The sequence below is a fragment of the Squalius cephalus genome (genome assembly GCF_949319135.1).
Source record: "Squalius cephalus genome assembly, chromosome: 25".
NCBI lineage: Eukaryota > Metazoa > Chordata > Actinopteri > Cypriniformes > Leuciscidae > Squalius > Squalius cephalus.
This window is the reverse complement of record NC_137146.1, coordinates 20,604,450-20,626,734: the sequence shown is the minus strand read 5'-3', so window position 1 is coordinate 20,626,734 and position 22,285 is coordinate 20,604,450. Positions and strand designations below refer to the sequence as shown.

Genomic DNA, 22,285 nt, shown 5'->3' with positions numbered 1-22,285 from the left:
CATGAAACAAAAACTGCAACCATCCAACAGCATCTCAGCAGACTTACCAGGTGCCAACACAACACCAACACCGACTGATCCTCTGCCCTCGTCCCCCGGCTTGAGCACGCCTGAACCCCCAAGAATGCCTCTCGACCTTGGTGAGGATGAAGCGAATCAGGTTAAGACGTTTTCCTCTTCGCCTTTGCGGCAACCAGCAATGGTCATTTGTTGCGTCATGGTATACGTCATGGGAGTGGTTGGAATACTCAGTGGAAGCATTTTGTTTTTCGTGCATAAAATACTTAATTTCATCATCAGACTCTGCTTTCACTGTAAGGGGCTTCAGTGATTGGAAGCACGCAGTAGAGGCGGGAAAAGGCCTAAACAAACATGCAGCGTCAAAAGAACATATGACAAGTATGGCATTCTGGAAAGAGAGAGAAAACCGGACTGAAAGTGGACAGGAGATTTCAACCCTAGTTAACAGTAACCAGTTAGCTAGGAATCACTACTATCTCTCCTCTATAGTGGACATGGTTGAATTTCTTGTAGTGAATAATTTGCCGCTCAGGGCAAGCACAGATGCATTTGATAGTCTAACAGAGGGTGGGAGTAGACTTTTCCTTTCATTATTTGAATATACCCTCCGCAAAGACCCAGAGCTTAGGAGTGTGGTACAGACAATTCCACGCAATGCAACTTCTCACAACATTCACAATGACGTTATTGCAAACATTAGCAGTCTGGTGACTGAAGAAATTGTTCGAGAAGTTGCAGACTCATGGTACACAATCAAAGTAGATGGGACACGTGACCCAACCAGAATGGAAAATATTTCCATTATCATTCGCTTTGTCAAGGACAATTATCAAGTCACAGAGCGACTTCTTTCCATGACAGAAACTGAAAAAGGGGATGCCCAAACCCTGACCAACAAAGTAATTGCAGAGCTTGAAAAGACTGGGCTCAGTACTTCTAAAATATTGAGCCAGGTGTATGATGGGGCTTCCTTTATGTCTGGGAAAAACAGAGGAGGACAGCAAATCTTGCAGGACAAATTAGGAAGAGTGATTCCGTACATGCATTGCTTCAATCATCAGCTCCACCTTGTGGTCGTTCATGCAGTATCCACCGAGCCTGTGGCTGAAGACTTCATTAATGTGTGTAATTTGCATTATAAATTCATTAAAAAGCCAACCGTCGCTGTCTTTGTACAGCGAGCAGCAACTTAAGAGACTACTTGAACAGCGTTCGAGTCAAAACAATTCTGAATTATTTTCAAGACATTAATGAGTTGTTGGCACAGATCAATGGCAATCGCAGATAGGAGACAGAGGTGCGCATGGAAGCAGTTGGCCTGATTAAGGAAGTATCAGAGACGAGCTTTAAATTCATTGCCCATATGGTCTATAAGATTCTCCAGCTGCTTGATGCTCCAAACAAACTGATGCAGTCAGAGGACATGGACCTGCTAAATGCAGTCAAATTAGTTACATGCGCTTCCGAATGCCTTGCGAAATTGCGCTGTGAACCTGACTTCTTAGAGCTGTGGGAGAAGGCCGACGACAATGAAATGCCAAAACCTTCCAAATGAAAATGCACCATTAACAAAGGCCTTCAAGAATATCTGCTGCATTGGCCAGGCTCAAGGTGATTTGGGAAAAGAAGAAGAGCTTCGAGGATTGTACTACAGTACTTTGGACGCGGTGCTTGCAGAAATCTCTGAGCGTTTCGGAGAAAGAAACAGCAAGTTAGTTGAAGCACTTTCAGCTTTTGATACACAGAATGACAGCACTTTCTTGGATGTGCAACTCGTTCAGTGCATGCTGAACTTAACTAATTCGGAAGTGGTTCATTCAGAATTTGCTGTGGCCCGACAATTCCTGCGTAAAGAACTGTCTAGATCGGTTTCAAGTGGCAAAAAGATGACAGTTAAACAAATACTCCAGCGCCATCATGCCACCCTTGAAGCTATGCCTAGTGTACTTGCTGCAATTAAATGTGCACTGACATTTGGAGCTTCTACAGCTATGTGCGAAAAACTCGTTTTCCACTCTGAAAAATGTGTTCACGGACAATCGAAGGAGCATGCTACATCAGCGAAAGGCACATTTAGTGCAACTGACATTTGAAAGGGACTTGACTAGAAAATTTCGGCATGAATGGAACGACTCCTTACTGAGATGGTTCAGCGACAGTAAGCACCACAGACTCCAGCTCCTCTAGCAGGTTGGTGTAATTTTATTTATTTTTGACTGCTTAGTTTGTTTATAACGCCGTCTTATATTAATCATGATTTTAAAAATGTTTGTGTATAGTATAGTGGGTATATATATAACCCGTCATACTCAACTGGCTCCGAGGGGGATTCGAACTGAGGTTTGCACGCAATTACTTATTTTTAAGTAATTAAATTAAATATTGTGTCTCGTTAGGTTACCAGAGTTTAACTGTTATGGTTATGTTTATGTGTGTTGTTACGCATAGGTTTAAATATGTTTTAGATGTTTTAACAGTTGATTTTAACAGTTGATTGGTTGCATTGGTTTGCGTCTGTATGCTTCGTATATCTTTCTGTTTTGAATCATTATTTACTATCATTTCTTGTTGTTTATACTGCTAAATATAGCTTACTCAACATCACACATTAACCTGACATTGCTAAAGTTTAAATCTAAATCGTTATTGCCAGCATAACACGCTAGTAATTCACTAGCCTGTTACCGTGCCATCCGTGCGCTCGCACCTTTTACGAGTTAATCAAACAACTTAGGTGAGTAGGATCAGTCAACAAACACGGTGAGTCATGTCATCTTCTCCTCTTATTGTCACTTGCACTTCATGTAACATGTATAGCATAGCCTTCTCTGTCAGCACAGGATTGACATGTGATAAATGCAGGGAGATAGTAAAGCTGACTGGGAAGATTTCAGAACTAGAGACACGCATCCAAACTTTAATCGAGGTTAATTGTAAGAGTGCAAGGATTTAAGATACTGCTTTGGATGCGACTAGCTTAGTGAACTCTGTACATTGTTCGGTTCCGGCTGTAGTAGAGCCTGTGCAGCAGGGCAATTGGGTGACAGTGAGGAGCTGTAGTCACGGGACAAAACACTGCTCTTCCGTTCTGATTACAACTTCAAATAGATTCTCCCCACTCAGTGAAACACCCACTGAGAATTCTGTTGAATGTGCCCTAGTTATTGGTAAAGTTTATTACACGGAATGTGAAAATAGAGACACCAGACACCATAGTCACATGTTTGCCGGGAGCCAGAGCACCTGACATCAAAGCAAATTTAAAAGTGCGGGCTAATGCTAATCATAATTCTCGTAGATTGCAGATTATTATTCACGTTGGCAATAATGATGTTCGACTCCACCAGTCGGAGATCACTAAAATTAATGTTAAAGAGGTGTGTGAACTCGCAAGTACGATGTCAGGCACTGTAATTTGCTCTGGCCCCCTTCCTGTTTGCAGGAGTGATGAGATACTTAGTAGATTGTCCTCACTCAATGGCTGGTTGTCTAAGTGGTGTCCACAAAATAATATAGAATTCATAGACAATTAGAAAAGTTTTTGGGGCAGACCTGACCTGTTGAAAAGACATGATATTCATCCCTCCTGGGATGGTGCTGCTCTTCTCTCTAGTAATATGGCACATAGTCTTAGAGCTCAAACATGAATTGGGGCTCATGTCAGGAAGCAGACAGACTGGCTAAACCGACCGTCTGCCAGCTGTCTCACGTCACCAAGGTCAGATCAATTCCATCACATAGAGACTCTTTCACCTAGATATCATCATATAGAGACTGTGTCTGTTCCCCGAATTAGGACATCCAAAAAACTTCCAAACCCATCTAAGGGTAACAATTTCATTGATGTTCAACAAATAAAAAACAAATATAATACAAATGAGCAAATGATAAAGCTTGGGTTGCTGAATATTCGATCCCTTACTTCAAAAGCACTTATTGTTAATGATATGATTACAGACTATAACCTAGATGTGCTGTGTTTGACAGAAACCTGGCTAAAACCAAACGATTACATTACTTTAAATGAGTCCACCCCGCAAGATTACTGTTATAAACATGAACCTCGTCTGAAAGGCAAAGGGGGAGGTGTTGCTGTAATTAATAGTCATATTTTCAGAGTTACTAAGAAGTCTAGGTTCAAGTATTGTGTTGGTGCTTAATGTAACAATATATAGTGTAAATGATAAATCATGTTTGAGATTTGTACTGGCTACTATATACAGGCCACCAGGGCACCATACAGACTTTATCAAAGAATTTGGTGATTTTGTATCAGAGTTAGTACTGGCTGCAGACAAAGTCCTAATTGTTGGTGATTTTAATATACATGTAGATTACGAAAAAAGATGCATTGGGATTGGCATTTAAAGACATTCTTAAATCTATTGGACTTAGACAACATGTGTCAGGACCTCATTGTCGAAATCATACTCTAGATCTAATATTAATCAGCCCGTTCTCATCCCAAGGTGTCATATACTGACGCTTTTGACATTTCGTCTACATCGAACGCACATGGCACCCTTTAGTGTCAATATGAGACGCAGATAGATATGGGCCAGAAGGCGCCTCCTAGCGGTCTAACCCTAACCCTACCCCAGACCTAAACCTACCCATAACCGAACAAAGCTCTGTGCGTGTCATATTGACGCTAAAGGGTGCCATGTGCGTTCGATGTAGACGAAATGTCAAAAGCATCAGTATATGACGCCCTAGGATGAGAATGCGTTGTATTATCACACGGAATAAATGTTGATGTCATTGAAATTCTGCAGCAGAGCGATGGCATCTCAGATCATTATCTAGTCTCGTGTAAACTTAATTTAGTCAAGGCTGTAAAGCCGACTCCATGTTACAAATATGTTAGACCTATCACTTCTGCCACTAAAGATTACTTTATTAATAATCTTCCTGATCAGTTTCATCATCTCAGCATCCCAGATAGCTTAGAAGAATTCAATATTGCGACTTTTAACTCTCTCTTTTCCAGCACTTTAGACACAGTTGCTCCGTTGCGCTTAAAGAAGATTAAAGAAAATAGTCCAACACCGTGGTACAATGAGCACACTCTGGCCCTTAAGAGAGCAGCCAGAAAAATGGAGCGCAACTGGAAGAAAACAGCTCAATTGCATACAGATAGGCCTTAAAAGCTGCTAGATCTGCTTATTTTTCAACCCTATTAGAAGACAATAAACAAAACCCTAGGTATTTATTTGAAACAGTGGCTAAACTAATGAAAAATAAAGCTTCAAGCCCAGACGTTTCCAAGCAGCACAGCAGTAATGACTTTATGAACTTCTTCACATATAAGATTGATAATATCAGGGAGAAAATTATAACTATGCAACTGTCTTATTACGTAAAATTACGTCATATGCTCTCAATGAAAAATGCAGAACAATTAGTCCATGCGTTCATGACATCAAGGCTAGATTATTGTAATGCTATTATGGGTGTTTGCACTGTACGCTTAATAAACAAACTACAGCTGGTCCAAAATGCAGCAGCTAGAGTTCTTACTAGAACCAGGAAGTATGTATGACCATATTAGCCCGGTTCTGTCAATACTGCATTGGCTCCCTATTAAACATCGTATAAATTTTAAAATATAGCTGATCACTTACAAAGTACTAAATGGTTTAGCTCCACAGTACTTGAGCGAGCTCTTAACGCATTATAGTCCTTCACGTCTTTTGCGATCTCAAAATTCCGGCCAGTTGATAATACCTAGATTATTCAAATCGACTTGGCGGTAGATCCTTTTCCTGTTTAGCACCAAAACTTTGGAACAATCTTCCTAACATTGTCCGGGATGCAGACACACTCTGTCAGTTCAAATCTAGACTAAAAACACATCTCTTTGACCTAGCAAACAGAGTTATACTTTATAGACTTTATGTCTATAAACACATTATAAACTTTTATAATTCAATGTAAGGCTGCATAGTTTAGTTCAGCCGGAACCAGGAACACTCCCCATAAATCCTGATGTACTTGATACATCATAAGAGGGATGGCGTCTATGCTAATATTAGTCTCTCTGTTTATCCGAGGTATACCGCAGTCCGCCGTATCCAGGCCGTATCCAGATCCGAAGAAGGACCTGCGCCTGGACATGATGACAACGCAGTCCTGAAGTGTCAACCAGTCCCTCCCTGTTTACTGAAGTCAGCTGGACCCTGGCCGTATTCAGATCAGATGGTGGACCTGCACCTGGACCCATCCATGACGCATCCCTGAAGTGCCAGCCTCATCAGCCCTGTGAAGGCCTCATCAATATGACCAATATGACTTCTGATCTGTAATGCTGCCTGGATCATAATCATACACTGTTCGCTTGTTGGCCAGAGGAAAACTGGCCCCCGACTGAGCCTGTGTTCTCCCAAGGTTTTTTTCTCCATTCTGTCACCTGATGGAGTTTTGTTTCCTTGCCACTGTTGCCTTGGCTTTTGGCTTGCTTAGTTGGGGACATTTAATATTCAACAATATTATTGATCTGCCTTACTTGGGGTGGACAATAACACAGTTTTCTTCTAGAAACAAACGTTCATAGCCCAAATGTTTATGAAATTTTTACACAATTTCTACAACATTTCTACAATCTGTAACAGTGTTTGCGGGTGTGGGCGGAAGTGGATACAAACATTGCGGGTACGGGTAGGAGTGAAACACACACGTTCCGGGAGCAGGCGGTAATTGTCAGAAATTAAAGTGGGATTAAGAAAACAGTTCCACGCAGGGCTCTAGAAGGAGGATTAATTCAGTTGATGTGTTGGCCAATTGCACTAACCTCTGCAGGGCTTTACAATTGTGGGCAGTGCAGTTCCCAAACCAGGCTGTGGTGCAACTGAGGAAGAAGAGGCGCACTGCTGTGGCTTCTTCACAGTTTTCTGTATGTGCGTTGTCCACGTTAGGACCTCAGTGCTGGGCATGCCAAGGACCTTGAAAGAGCTGACCCTCTCCACCATGTCGCTGTTGATGGTGATGGGGGCGTGTACTCATTTCTGTCTCCTGAAGTATACTTTGCAGTCTCATTGCCATGGGTGATAAAACCAACCATTGTTATGTTGTCAGCAAATTTCACTATAATGTTGGAGCTGTTAGTGGCCACACAGTCATATGTATAGAGGGAGTACAGGAGATGGCTCAACACACATCCCGACGGAGCACCAGGGTTAAGTGGGAGTGGTGATGAGATGGCATTGCCCAATCTAAACACTGGGGCCGGTCAGACAGGAAGCTCAGGATCCAGCTTCAGATGGAGATGTCCAAACCCAGGTTCCATAATTTGATGTAAATGCTGAACTATAATCCACAAACAGTATTCTTAAATAGGTCTCTATTTCCCAGGTGAGAAATGCCACTGTCAGGGCTATTGCGTCATCAGTGGATCTGTTCTGACAGTAGGCAAACTGTAGGGGGTCCAGGGTGTCAGGTAACATGGATCAGATAATGTCCTTTACCAGACTCTCAAAACATTTGCTCACTATGGGAGTTAAAGCAACCAGACGCCAGACATGTCACTTTTGGGTTCTTAGGTACTGGAACAACAGATGAAATTTTGAATCTTGCAGTGTGTTCACAGACATGTTCAATCTGTCTCTCTCCCTATGAGGTGCAGACTGCATCGGCATACTCATCCAGTCCATGCCATCATTCTTGTTGCATTCTTCCAGTCTTGTAACACAGCATCCGAATGATCCGACCAGTGGTGGATTGTCCTAATGACGGGCATCTCCTGCTTCAGTTTCTGTCTGTAGGCAGGTAAGAGTAGAATGAAGCAATGATTCGTTTTGCCGAAAGGGGAGTGTGGGAGGGTTTTTGATTGCATCTGGAAAGGAGTATAACGGTGGTCGAGAATGTGATTTTTCCCCTTTTGTTGCAGTTTATGTGTTGATAGTACTTCCTTCAGTGATGCATTATTAAAGTCTTATGCAATAAATGCAGCCTCCGGTGGGCGGTTTTTACAAAAAGTAAAGACATAAACTAAAAAACTTAGTTGTAAACTAGTTGTGTACTCATATACTAAAAAGTATACTTTTATACACTAAAAAGTGTGCCAATTTAGTCCCAAGAAGTAAGGAAACAGTACACTTACAAGTATACTTCTAGTACATTGATATTAGTATACTTACCACATACTTAAGTTTTATTTATTTTTTTATTTAACCTTTATTTACCCAGGTAAGCACATTGAGAACACTTTCTCATTTACAATGGCGACCTGGCCAAGATAAAAGCGTCGAGGTACAAAAGTTACACATGAAATTACAAGACAAAACATTTACAAATTTATACAAGTAATACAAAAGGTGTCAATATATTAAGGTAATGATTATTAGATAAAACGGCGTTGCTCTATGCCATACAATCAATAGACGAAGTAAATATATAGGTCTAATAAGAGGTAATATTGTCGAATATAAATTGAATATGCTTAGAACAATATGCAGACATAAAGACAGCCATGGTATATTAAAATGTACAGATACAAATACATAGTGACTAAAGTGTGAGTCGGGTTAGCATGTACAATGGTCTGACAATGTGTTTGCTAATAATAATTTGAATGTGGGTAACGGGACAATGAATTCAAGCTTCAAAGATTTTTGAAGTGTATTCCAGTCGTTAGCAGCGGAGAACTGGAAAGAAAGATGGCCAAAGGAGGTACGGGCTTTAGTAGCAGTCAAGGTGATATACCTGCTTGAACGAAGGTTCATAAAGGGGGTAGCTCTAGAGATTAATGATCTTAAATAAGGTGGGGTTTTACACAGTAAACATTTATAAATGAAATTATACCAATGTTTTTGACGTCGGGTCTGTAATGAAGGCCAGCCGATTAAACTATAGAGGTCGCAGCGGTGGGTGTTATATGGAGCATTGGTGACAAAACGGATGGCAGTATGATATACAACATCTAGTTTACTAAGGAGAGAGTTTGAAGCAATTCTGTAAATAATATCACCGTAGTCAATAATTGGAAGGATGGTCATTTTCACAAGAGCGAGTTTTGCTGGGAAAGTGAGAGAGGCTTTATTACGGAATAAGAAGCCAATCCTGGATTTAATTTTAGTTTGGAGCTGATTGATGTGGGTCTGGAAAGAAAGAGAAGAGTCTAACCAAACCCCTAGGTATTTGTACTTGTCTACCTGTTCTATAGCAGACCCATCTAGTGTGGTGATGCTTAATGGGCAGGTAGGTACAATGTGAGATCGGTTAAAAAACATACATTTAGTTTTGGTAGAATTTAGAAGCAGTTGAAGGGAACGGAGTGAATGCTGTATATTATTAAAACTCTCTTGAAGATTTTTTAACACAGTATCCAACGACGGGCCAGCCGTATAAAGGATGGTGTCGTCTGCATAAAGGTGGATCAAAGAATCACCTGCAGCAAGAGCAACGTCATTAATATATACAGAAAATAAAGTTGGCCCTAGAATTGATCCCTGAGGCACCCCCATGGAGACAGCCAGAGGACTGGAAAGTAGGCCCTCTGACTTAACACATTGAAACCTGTCAGAGAAATAATTTTTGAACCAAGCAAGGCAATCATCTGAGAACCCCAAGTTCCTTAATCTATCAATTAAGATGTTATGATTGACAGAATCAAAGGCCTTGGCCAGATCAATAAAGACTGCTGCACAATAATGTCTTTGATCAATAGCAGCTATGATGTCATTTGTGACTTTAAGTGTGGCTGAAGTGCACCCATGACCGGCTCGGAAGCCAGATTGCATTTCGGAAAGACTATGATGAGATTCGAGATGGTGAATAATTTGTTTATTAATAATTCTTTCGAAGACCTTTGAAATGCAGGGGAGAATAGAGATTGGTCTATAGCAGTTTGGATCTAAACTATCCCCTCCTTTGAATAAAGGGATTACTGCAGCAGTTTTCCAATCTTTAGGTAGTTCTGATGAGTTAAGAGAAAGGTTAAAAAGACTGGTGATGGGAGTAGCAATGATTACCGCAGACAACTTTAAAAAGGAAGGGTCCAGATTGTCTAATCCTGATGATTTAAAGGGGTCAAGATGCTGCAACTCCCTTAGAACGTCGGCTATCTGGACATGGGCAAAGGAAAAACGCGGAAAATTTTTACTAAGTGCTACAGAGGGTGAGGGGCTGTTAATTAGAGTCGGATTCGCCAGATGAAAAGCATGACCAGCCGTGGCAAAATGCTTATTAAAGTTCTCAACCATGGAGGATTTGTCAGTAGTGATAATATTATCTAGCTTTAGTGCTGTGGGTAACTGTATGGAGGTGTTCTTGTTCTCCATAGTTTTTACTATATCCCAGAACTTTCTAGAATTAGTGTTGCAGGTGGCAAATTTCTGTTTGAAGAAGCCAACCTTAGCATTCCTGACCGCCTGTGTATATCGATTTCTGACTTACCTAAAGAGTTGCTGGTCTCTGGGGTTGTTCGATGCTAATGCCGTACGCCACAGAATATTCTTATATTGGTTAAGGGCGGTGAGTTCTGGAGTGTACCATGGGCTGTATCTACTTTTAGTTCTGAGCCTTTTGTAAGGGGCATGCTTATTTAGAACAGCTAGAAAGGCACTTTTAAAGAATGACCAAGCATCCTCAACTGTAGGGATAAGATCGATATCCTTCCAGGGTACCTGGGCTAAATCATATAAAAAGGCCTGTTCGCAAAAATGTTTTAAAAAACGTTTGTTAATGATAAGAGGAGGCCTTTTGGTTGCAGACCCGTTACGGACACATGCAATTATGCAGTGATCACTGATGTCTTGGCTAAAGACACCAGAGATGTATTTAGTGGGCATATTAGTTAGGACAATGTCTATGAGAGTGCCCTTATTTGCAGATTTTCGATTATATCTAGTGGGTTTGTTAATGATTTGCGTGAGATTGAGGGCATCAAGTTTGGAAAGTAAACTGGATGAAGCATTAAGCATGTCCCAGTTTAAGTCGCCCAAAAGTAAAAACTCAGAAGATAAATATGGAGCAAGCAGTTCACATAGGTTGTCTAGGGCACAACTGGGTGCAGAGGGGGGTCTGTAACAGGTGGCTACAGTCAGGGACTTGTTTCTAGAAAGGTGGACTTGCAAAATTAAGAGCTCAAACTGTTTTGGCAGAGACCTAGATAAAATGACAGAGCATTGTAGAGCCTGTCTACAGTAAAGAATGACTCCGCCTCCTTTTGTAGTTCTGTCTTGACGGTAAATATTATAATCCGGGATTGAAACTTCTGAATTTTTAATGGATTTCCTGAGCCAGGACTCAGACACTGCAAAAATATCAGGATTAGTTGAGTGTGTAAGGGCAACAAATAAATCCATTTTAGGAAGTAGGCTTCTGATGTTAATGTGCAAGAGCTTCAAATTATTGCTATTACAGAAGTCTACATAAGAGAGCTCCTGAGGGGTTGGAGTGACATTATTTGCTACAGGTCCAGGATTTAATTCAATATCACCTGAGCAAAGTAAGAGCAGTGTAAGGATTCTGCAAAAGGCATTCAGAATAGGGCGTTTAGAGCATTGGGCAGGGTAAATATGTAGAGAAGATTTTTGGGCAGAATGGAATATATTCATTGCCCTATGGGCAGACAAAGTTATAGTACAGTAAGTATATCGGGGGGGTAAACCTATATGTAGAGTGACAAAGAAACAGATTGCATCTCTAGGGGAGTTGTATAAACCAGTTGAACCAGTAAAGGTCTCAGCAAAGTTAGTGAGAGGAGTAAAATGGATGTCTGTGCTATCACGACTATCTGGTCTATACTGAAATTGGACAATAAAAACTAACTCAAGCAACAAAAGACAAAACATATTGACATAAAACGCACAAAAAAATAAATAAAATAAAATAAAAATAAATAAATAAATAAAATAAAATGTACGCTGCGCGTAAAAATTATGAGCGCATGCACAAATAACAACAAAAATGCTGAGTTCTTACGGTATGTTGGAGAAATGGTTTTCCAGTTTCGATTCACAAAATCAGAGGAAAATGTAAATAGTGTCAAAAAATCCAAACAGTAGCGTTAGGGAGAATGTTGCTAGTGTGGACCATAGGGTGTGGACCCGCTAATCCAGGCAGCTAGTCCCGACAGCTGGTCAAAAGATCCGCTTCAAAGGTGAACTTCACATCGGAAAGGCACACTGAAGCGTCGTTGTGTAATCCTGTCGGCAAGACACTCACGCTGGACCTACTACGAGGTGCTGTAATGTAGGCTACGCAATTACGGCTAGTCAGCTGAGCTGGGTAGTTGATGGCTGTTACTGGCCCGATGGTTGGCTGTTAATTATTATTTGTAGTCCAGGCAGCTAGTCCCGACAGCTGGTCAGAAGATCCGTTTCAAAGGTGAACTTCACGTCGGAAAGGCACACTGAAGCGCCGTTGTGTAATCCTGTCGGCAAGACACTCGCGATGGACCTGCAGAGCTCCGAGGACAAACGCTGGGGAGTGAGGACGCCTGCCAGCCAGCCGACCAGGTCGAGGTAGACCGAACTCCGTTGCTACCTGCTACGAGGTGCTGTAATGTACGCAGTTGCGGCTAGTCAGCTGAGCTGGGTAGTTGATGGCTGTTACTGGCCCGATGGTTGGCTGTAATAATCCAATAAATTGAGGAGTGTTCCTGTAGATCACCGTGCAATCGAGGTATCAACAATGTAATAGAAAGATAGTCCCAGGATGAACAAATAACGAAGCCCACTGGAGTGCGTGCGAGAATTGTTTTTATAAAAACAAGGTTATAACAACGACGTGCACGTTTAAAACAATAGACACACTATGTACACAGACGCAATACAAACATGTCTTGACCTCGAGACGCCATCTTGAAATTTATATTTCAATATTATATTATATAAAGTATTTAATTAAGTATAATTAAAAATACGCTTGAACTTTACTTAAGTATACTTAATAAACCTTGAAGTATACTTAGTTTTTGTAAGGGTCTACCATACTCTTTAGACCCAGCTTACTGTTTCTTACTGTTTCTACATTGTGTCTGCTGAATAAGACATATTGTACAGTATATTGCAATGTGTTTACTTCCAGCAAATTTAGTAAATGAGGTTCTTGATGTCCACATTGGTGTGTTTAAGTCTGTCTCAATTTGTACTTTTTGTGTTCATTTTCTGATTAGTTCTTGTCAAATATTTACTAATATTTTAATCAAATAGGTGCTTTAAAATGTTGACCAATGTGATGATTCAGTGCTCCTGAAACACTCATTGATAACTCAGACATATGTTACGAACAGTTATGCAACCCTAATGATAAAAAGCAATTAGCATAATAAAATACGATTCAAAGTCCGATGTATTAAGTTGGAAATAGAAAGAGCATTGCTTCAGTTTATGGACTCATTACTGATAACTATTTAGCTGTGAGCAAAGTTGCATATATCTGACACAATAAAGCCACTACCCCTTATCTCTTGCTCCAAAGGGTTAGACCATTTAGTGGTAGGCCACCCCTTCGAACACGAACCTCAAGAACGGTCTGTGATGGGGGGCTATCTGGATATGAAAGATTGACAGTTAGCATACAGTTTGGATTGGCGGTATGGTTCTGTTCTGGGCAAGAACTCCATGCGCATCCATGCAGCCTAGAATGGATAAGAAAAGGGAGAGCAGCAATAACCACCCTTATGGTAAACAGAACAGAACCAACATGAATGTATTGCAGATATGATTAATTAATTTTAATGTACAACATAATTAGAGAATAAGATAATCAGAATGCCAGATCCTGACTGACGAGAGGAGGAGGTGGGCATGGAGGAGGGAATTGGCTCCTGAGAAACATGATAGCTGTTGAAAATATTGAAGGAGCTTATATACTGTATGAATACAGTGATAGGCGTTGTATTCCTATATGTAGACATGGATCAGCTGAGAGTCAGCTGATGCGAGCTTGACTAACGTGAACCGCTAGAACTGACGCTACACTTAATATCAACTGAGAAAAAACAGTCCATTTTTCCAGACAATTAGATTACTTTAAATGAGTCCACCCCGCAAGATTACTGCTATAAACACGAGGCTCATTTAAAAGGAAAAGGGGGAGGTATTGCTGTAATGGTAACACTTTAGAATACTGTATCTTACTTACTGCATAACTTATAAGGAATTATTGAAGTACTAATAGGTAATTCTTCATTAACTACTTCTTCACTATTGTTAACTACTAAAGAAGTTGTGTTAACTAATCAGTATGTAATATAATTTTATTGTTGTGTTAAGTAACAGTTAGTTAATCAATAACTAATGAATTCTGTCATACCTCCCTATGAGCTATTATTAATTATCTACTAATTAAGTTTCAAGAAAAATAACTAAGAAGTAACTAACATACAATGCCGTTATGGTGCATTTCTTCAGCGAAATACAGGTTTGTGTACGTTTTATTAAATCTATAAAATCATTACTGTGCTATAAATCATGTTATTTTATGCAAGGCAACATACAAGTACACAATATCAGTTAGCTAGCTAACGAGTCTGTCTTTTTTTGCGTGATGGAAACGCCTGATTCCTTGCATAAAACAAATGTTTTTATTTCTAAAGATCCTAAAACATCAGATGTTAAAATATGTTCTTAGAGCTGTGCACTGTTTGTTTATGTGCAGGTTATGGATTCAGTAACAGCATATTTTGGCTATGAGTGAAACGCAGGGTGGCGGTCTGGTAATTCTTTATTAATTACTAATGAGTTCCCTATATTTTCACTTTAGAATACTGTATCAGGTTCTAAGTAATTCCTGAAGAATGATCTAATAATTCTTTATTAATTACTAATAAGTTCCCTATATTTTCACTTTAGAATACGGCTTCAGGGTAAAAGTAGCCTAATTCCTGGATAATTATTTGATAGTTCTTTATTAATTACTAATCAGGTTATAAGTAATTCCTGCAGAATTATTTGACAATTATTTATGAATTACTAATAAGCTCCCTTTCAGTTTCCCTCAGTCGTTGCCTCAAATACATGAATTTACTCAATGGCATATGCTGAGGAAAACAGACACACACAGTACTTTACAGGTATATAAAATATAAAAAACTAATCTGAGGTAAGTTGAGTGGGGTTCCTTTCTGAAGTTGATTTCTTACAGAACACACGCAAAAAACCACACAAGTAAAAACCTCTTTAACATTGTATGCATTTGTTAAAATTGTATTTTCATAATACTACTTCTATTAATAACATTAGTAAATAAGGAAGGTCACAACTCAATGTAGTTTGTATGACTGTTCATTAGTTACTTCTTAATTATTCTTCTTGAACCTTAATTAGTAGATAATTAATAGTAGTTCTTCAGGCGGTATGACAGAGTTAATTAGTTATTGATTAACTAACTGTTACTTAACACAATCATAAAATTATTTTACATACTGATTAGTTAACACTTCTTCCTTAGTAGTTAACAGTAGTGAATAACTAGTTAATGAAGAATTACCTATTAGTTCTTCAATAATTCCTTATAAGTTATGCAGTAAGATACAGTATTCTAAAGTGTTACCGCTGTAATTTATAGCAATATCTTTAGTGTTACTCAGAAGTCTAGGTTAAAATATAATTCTTTTGAAGTGATGGTGCTCTCTGTAATGTTATCTAGTGTAAGTGATAAATCCCGTTTGATATTTGTGCTGGCTACTGTATACAGGCCACCAGGGCACCATACAGACTTTATCAAAGAATTTGCTGATTTTATATCAGAGTTAGTACTGGCTCGAGATAAAGTCCTAATTGTTGGTGATTTTAATATACATGTAGATAACGAAAAAGATGCATTGGGATTGGCATTTAAAGACATTCTTAACTGTATTGGAGTTAGACAACACGTGTCAGGACATCATCATTGTCATTGTAATCATACTCTAGATCTAATATTATCATATGGAATCAGTGTTGATGCCATTGAAATTCTGCAGCAGAGCGATGACATCTCAGATCATTATCTAGTCTTGTGTAAACTTAATTTAGCCAAGGCTGCAAAGCCAACTCCGTGTTACAAATATGTAAGACCTATCACTTCTGCCACTAAAGCTTGTTTTATTAATAATCTTCCTGATCAGTTTTATCATCTCAGCATCCCAGATAGCTTAGAAAAACTCGATATTTCTACAGAAACTTTTAACTCTCACTTTTCCAGCAATTTAGACACAGTTGCTCCATTGCTCTTAAAGAAGATTAAAGAAAATAGTCCAACACCGTGGTACAACGAGCACACTCAGGCCCTTAAGAGAGCAGCCAGAAAAATGGAGCACAACTGGAAGTAAACAAAACTAGAGGCATTTCATGGAAAGAGAGCTCGATTGCATACAGAGAGGCATTTTTCAACCCTATTAGAAGAAAGTAAACAAAACCCTAGGTATGTATTTGAAACCGTGGCTAAACTAATGAAAAATAAAGCTTCAAGCCCAGAAGTTTCCAAGCAGCACAGCAGTAATGACTTTATGAACTTCTTCACTTATAAGATTGATAATATCAGGGAGAAAATTATAACTATGCAACCGTCTACTACAGTATCGCATCAGGTAGTACATTGCAGTCTCCCAAAGGAAAAATTTGATTAATTCATTGCTATAGGAGAGGAAGAATTTTCTAAACTCGTTAAATCATATAAATAGACAACATGTATGTTAGAACCTATACCGACTAAGCTACTGAAAGAGATGCTTCCAGAGGTCATAGATCCTCTTCTTAATATCATTAATCCATCTTTGTCATTAGGATACGTACCAAAAACTTTTAAGCTGGCTATGATTAAACCGCTTGTTAAAAAACCACAACTTGATCCTACAGAATTAGTCAATTACAGGCCGATCTCGAATCTACCTTTTCTGTCAAAGATACTAGAATAGGCAGTATCTTTACAACTATGTTCCTTATTAGAAAGAAATTATATCTGTGAGGATTTTCAATCAGGATTTAGACCGTACCATAGTACTGAGACAGGTCTCATTAGAGTCACAAATGATTTGCTCTTATCATCTGATCGTGGTTGTATCTCTCTAATAGTGTTACTCGATCTTGGTGCTGTATTTGACACTATCGACCACAACATTCTTTTAAATAGACTCAAAAATTATGTTGGCATTAGTGGAATTGCATTAGCATGGTTTAAATCATACTTATCTGATCGTTATCAGTTTGTAGCAGTAAATGAAGAGATGTCTTATCGATCAAAAGTTCAGTAAGGTGTACCACAAGGCTCAGTACTAGGACCGTTGCTGTTCACTCTGTACATGCTACCCTTGGGAGATATCATTAGGAAGCATGGCATTAGTTTTCACTGTTATGCTGATGACACGCAGCTCTGTATATTTCTTCGCGCAGAGACGAAACGCACCGATTCACAGAATTAAAGGGGCATTATGCAAGTCTGAGTGTTTTTTCTCTACGAGCTCCCCCTAGTGTCTGGTAGTATAATGCTTTCAAACACTCTGTCGTAAAAACGAACTGTTGTCCCTCCCCCCTCGCCACGAGCAACCCAGCTGATCAGCTGTCAACCTAGCTGAGCAGAGGAACCGGCTATTTCAAAACCAGTTATGTCTACCGAGGCAAGTAAAGCAATACTTTCTTTCCAACTGATGGCGATTTTTTTATTTATTGTGTTGTCATGCATACTAGTATTTTTACCGGGAACGAACGATATGAACGAGGCGAACTACTGCTTTCGTGTTTGTTTGTTTGTTTGTTTTTGGGAGAATGGGCATGAGCATAAAAAAATATATATATCGGAGGCTAATATTTGTCTAAAGTTATATTAGCAAGGTCTATAAGTTCATCTGGTAGAATGATGGTTTACCTTTGCTTGTCTAAGAAAACATCAGAACGTTTTTTCTAGCTCGATCATGATATGTGCAACATTTTGCGCGTCTGGTATTGCCTACTATCAGACGCGTAGACTTAGTGACATAAAATAAAAGTGTAAGTTACACAAATAAAACCGACAGAGGAACTGCCAAACAACTACAGAAATCAAACGTGTTTGCCATGACAATGCTAACATCAAAGTTATAGTATCTAGCGTACTAGTAAGCCCCTAACAGACAGCGATCATAATAAAAACCTTTACAGACAATAGCAAACATCCTGAGGTCGCAATTACTTGAAATTTAAATATTAAACACAGTTTATTCCAAAGATACTTAACTTACAAGTGCAACAGCAGGATCAGCATCCGTTTTGCAGGCTTCTGTTTCTCTCAGTTCTCGCCATTCTGAAAAAGCCGGTCCGATATATTTACTCGAGTCTGACTTCTTGCTCGGTCAGTCTCCCGTTTCCTCTTTCGTTGGTCCTCCGACAAAGATTTCCTAGCTTTCTGCTTCTTTTTTACAGGCTCAGCCTCAGCCATAACTCAATCTATCGTTGCCCTTTGCTTATAGCTAGCCCGCCGGTGCTTGAATAGGGGCGTGTACGTGTGCAGTGCCGTCAAGCAATTCGTTACATCGCGAGACCTGATATCACGCGATACTTCCTGACACCGACCCGCGTCCCAAAGTTGCAAGTGAGTTTTTTCCGCTCTCGGGCACCAGGGGGGTGCGAAACCACCACCATTCAACCCGAAATGAGTAATATAACCATTCCACTGACTCCGAAGCTGTTCAGTTAAGGTTAAAAAGTTACCTAGTGTCCCTTTAATGTAATGCATAGCTGATATAAAAAATTTGGATGACTAGTAATTTCCTACTACTTAATTCTGAAAAAACAGAGTTTCTAATTATTGGGCAAAAAACCTCTGCACATATTAACCCAGAATACTGTCTAACAATTGATGGCTGCTCTGTCAAGTCTTCGTTGTTGGTTATAGGAACCTGGGTGTGCTCTTTGATACCAATCTTTCATTTGAAAGCCACGTTTTTAGCATCTGTAAAACCGCATTCTTCCATCTTAAAAAAATATCTAAATTACGACATATGCTTTCAATGAAAAATGCTTAACAGTTAGTTAATGCGTTCATGACCTCAAGGCATGACCTTAACGCATTATAGTCCTTCACATCTTCTGCAATCTCAAAATTCTGGCCAGTTGATAATACCTAGAATATTAAAATCAACTGCAGGCGGTAGATCCTTCTCCTATTTAGCACCTAAACTTTGCAACAGCCTTCCTAACATTGTCTGGGAAGCAGACACACTCTATCAGTTCAAATCTAGACTAAAAGCGCATCTCTTTTACCTGGCATTCATATAGAACATTATACATTTCTATTATTCAAATCAGTTAAATGATTATTAGGCTGCATAGATTAGGTCAGCCGGAACCAGGGACACTTCCTATTACACCTGATGTACTCGGTGTTCCGGGTCGTATCCAGATCAGATGGTGGACCTGCACCTGGACCCATCCACAACGCATCCCTGAAGTGCCAGCCTCATCAGCCATGTGAAGGCCTCATCGACACGACAGCCATCGGCACTGATCCTCAACAAACTTGTCTCCATACCGGCGTGTTGACTCCGACTTCCAACCAGATGGAACTGGATAAATATTCTGAATGTTCTGATCCAATCTGACTTCTGACCTGTAATTCTGCCTGAATCATAATCATACACTGTTCATTTGTTGGACAGTGGAGAACTGGCCCCTGACTGAGCCTGGTTTCTCCCAAGGTTTTTTTCTCCATTCTGTCACCTGATGGAGTTTTGGTTCCTTGCCACTGTTGCATTGGCTTTTGGCTTGCTTAGTTGGGGACATTTAATATTCAACAATATCATTGATGTGCCTTACTTAATTTTCTTCTAGAAACAATCTTTGTTGTATTATTTTCATGTTATCACTATGAAGCTTCTTTGAAACAATCTGTATTGTAAAGCGCTATATAAATTAAGGTTACTTGACTTGACTTGAATGCAAACACAGCATATAACCTTCTGTAACGCCTACATCTAGAAAACACATTCCCACCTCTCTAATAAACCAGCCCGATCTCATGAAAATGCGTATCTATAGCACAAATAGTATTTATCGTGCAATTTATACACAGAAATTAGATTTTACGTGCATATGATACACAGTTTTCACATGCATATGGGAATATGGTGTGGTGTGTAAAACGTAACCCAATAAATACAATTTGTGCTATAGATACGCATTTCATGGGAACGTGTTGAATAAACACAGAGATAAAATAACAGACGTCAGGTCTCATCAAGAATTGTGACGCAAATGTCGTTTAGAAAACTAGTCCAATCCAAATAGGGCTTATTATGGCTATTATTTGACCTGGTTAAGATTGACTCTGTATAACATTAAACCTTTAAAATACATGATTACATTTCTGTTGCACATGAATATGAATATATAATAACCATTTACTCTGCTTCACTCCATTTGTCTCCAGATGCACGTTGTGTATTATTTCACTAATTGAAAGCAAACTTGAGATAACCGCATGGCACTAAACTACATGGTTCAAAATGGCACAATTGATAACATCAAGATAGAAAAGGGTTAAAAGAACAAACCTCTTTCTCCAAATAGGCTGTCCACTATAGAATTCAACAGCCTGTCAAACATTTCAAAGTGGTTCTGAAACACAAGAAAAGAGCATAAAAACAAAAATTAGATTTTCTCATGAAGATGTATTGATAATGCAGGCTTGTGTCTGCTCAGGTCTCAGGTCTCTCATTCCCCACTGACCTATGTGCCCGACATAGCAATACATACACAATCAGAATATATAGTATGCTTGCTTTGGGGAAAATGATCCTATATGAATGTAGACAGACCAATAAACATTATAAAACCATAAGTCAACTGCTCAGAGGATAATATGAAGTACAATGGCACTATATATTTTACACTCATACATGAGTTATGAATGTAGCCTATACAGATTTCAAAAGTCTGAAACCTTGTTTTGATTTTGACCCCCATTCTTCAAACCAAAAGCCTAAACAAAAGGTTTTTCCTCTAATAAAAAAAATGTTTTTGAATGCATCCTCTGAAATGGCTTGTATTTCTCTTTAATCAGCAGAAAGGGCTGAAATGAAATGCAAACTCTCAACAAAAGCGTCCTCTCTCGTTTTACAGGTCATTGCTTCTCTCTCTGCCTTTCACTATATCTCTCTGTTTGGATCTAGTAAAGTGGTCACTCAAATAGTAACTCACATTTGTTTAGAGAAACCATTTAACAACACCTTGAAGATTTTCCATCTCACTTACAAAACACTGTTATATTTATTGGCTGAGAACAACAAGAGAAGTAAAAAAAATCTTGTAAGCTAGAATTTTTCCAAAGATTCACCTAGTTATTACTTGTGGATAAATAGACATACTGATATCTTTAGAACCTGCAGCTTAGATATTATCCCAAACTCTCAAATCAGTGTCAAAAATTTTATATACAGTAGATAATAGGAAAAAAGAAAAAAAGTTGTACATGACTGTTATATTTGTGTTTTGTGCCCTGTTTCTTTGTGTTTCCTCGTGACCTAGTTTTCCCCAGTCTGTTTAATTAGTCATGTCATTCACATGTGTCCTGTTAATTATCTTATCAAGTTCCTTTGTTTGCTCCAAGTCCCTGTGTTCTCCCTCAGTCTCTGTCCGTTCTCGTCAAAGTAATGTTGTGTTTCGTTTGGTGTCTTGTACTAGGCTTGTTCAACTTCATGCTGCTTAGACCAAGCTGCGGCTGACTTGAAGCAGTGCATGCCAGTTAGAAATTTTGTCCAACTTGAGAGCGCAGACGCCACATGACTGTAACGTATGGCATCAAAGTACCGCAACAGCGATTCGAGAGCAGCCTGCTAATTCATTCTGCGCAGCTTTTCCAGAGTGGCTACACAAGCTCTAATGACGAGCTGTTCCACGATTGGCTGAATCCACCGCGAATCCTGAACGCCACAACTCTCGCCGATCAGTTACATTCAGCCGCAGCCGATGTAGAACACACCTATTATCTCCTGAGCTTTGTCATTAAAGACCATTTTTAGTTTACCACAACCTAGTTGTGACAGAGATGCACAGCAAAGCTTAAAGAGAATAGAATAATTTACCTCTTTACCACAGCCTATTAAATTTTTAGGTGGAAAATGGAAGAACAATTTATTGTTTTATGTTAAGAAAATTCCCAGTTATTTAATATCATGTCTTCAGGATGTGTAATTCTTGCTTGTAATTTCACCATTTTATCACCATAGCATATTACTCAAGTTGGAACCAGTTTACCACTGCTTTTCCCAGTGAACATACTTAATCTGCCACTGCACAACCGTTCGGAAAACTTATGTTACATACAGTTTGCATATGTTTCATTTTATGTTGTTAAATTAATGTTT

The 22,285-nt window shown here is 39.3% G+C and overlaps 1 protein-coding gene across 1 annotated transcript in view; it reads right to left on the bottom strand.

Moving 5' to 3' along the window:
- Positions 1–22,285, bottom strand: part of elovl2 (ELOVL fatty acid elongase 2) — a 199,312-nt gene that overhangs the window by 114,258 nt on the left and 62,769 nt on the right. Inside the window, exon 2 of the mRNA XM_079863706.1 lies at positions 20,474–20,537. Within this exon, the coding sequence (XP_079719832.1) occupies positions 20,474–20,537 (64 nt within the window). The remainder of the gene's footprint in view (positions 1–20,473; positions 20,538–22,285) is intronic.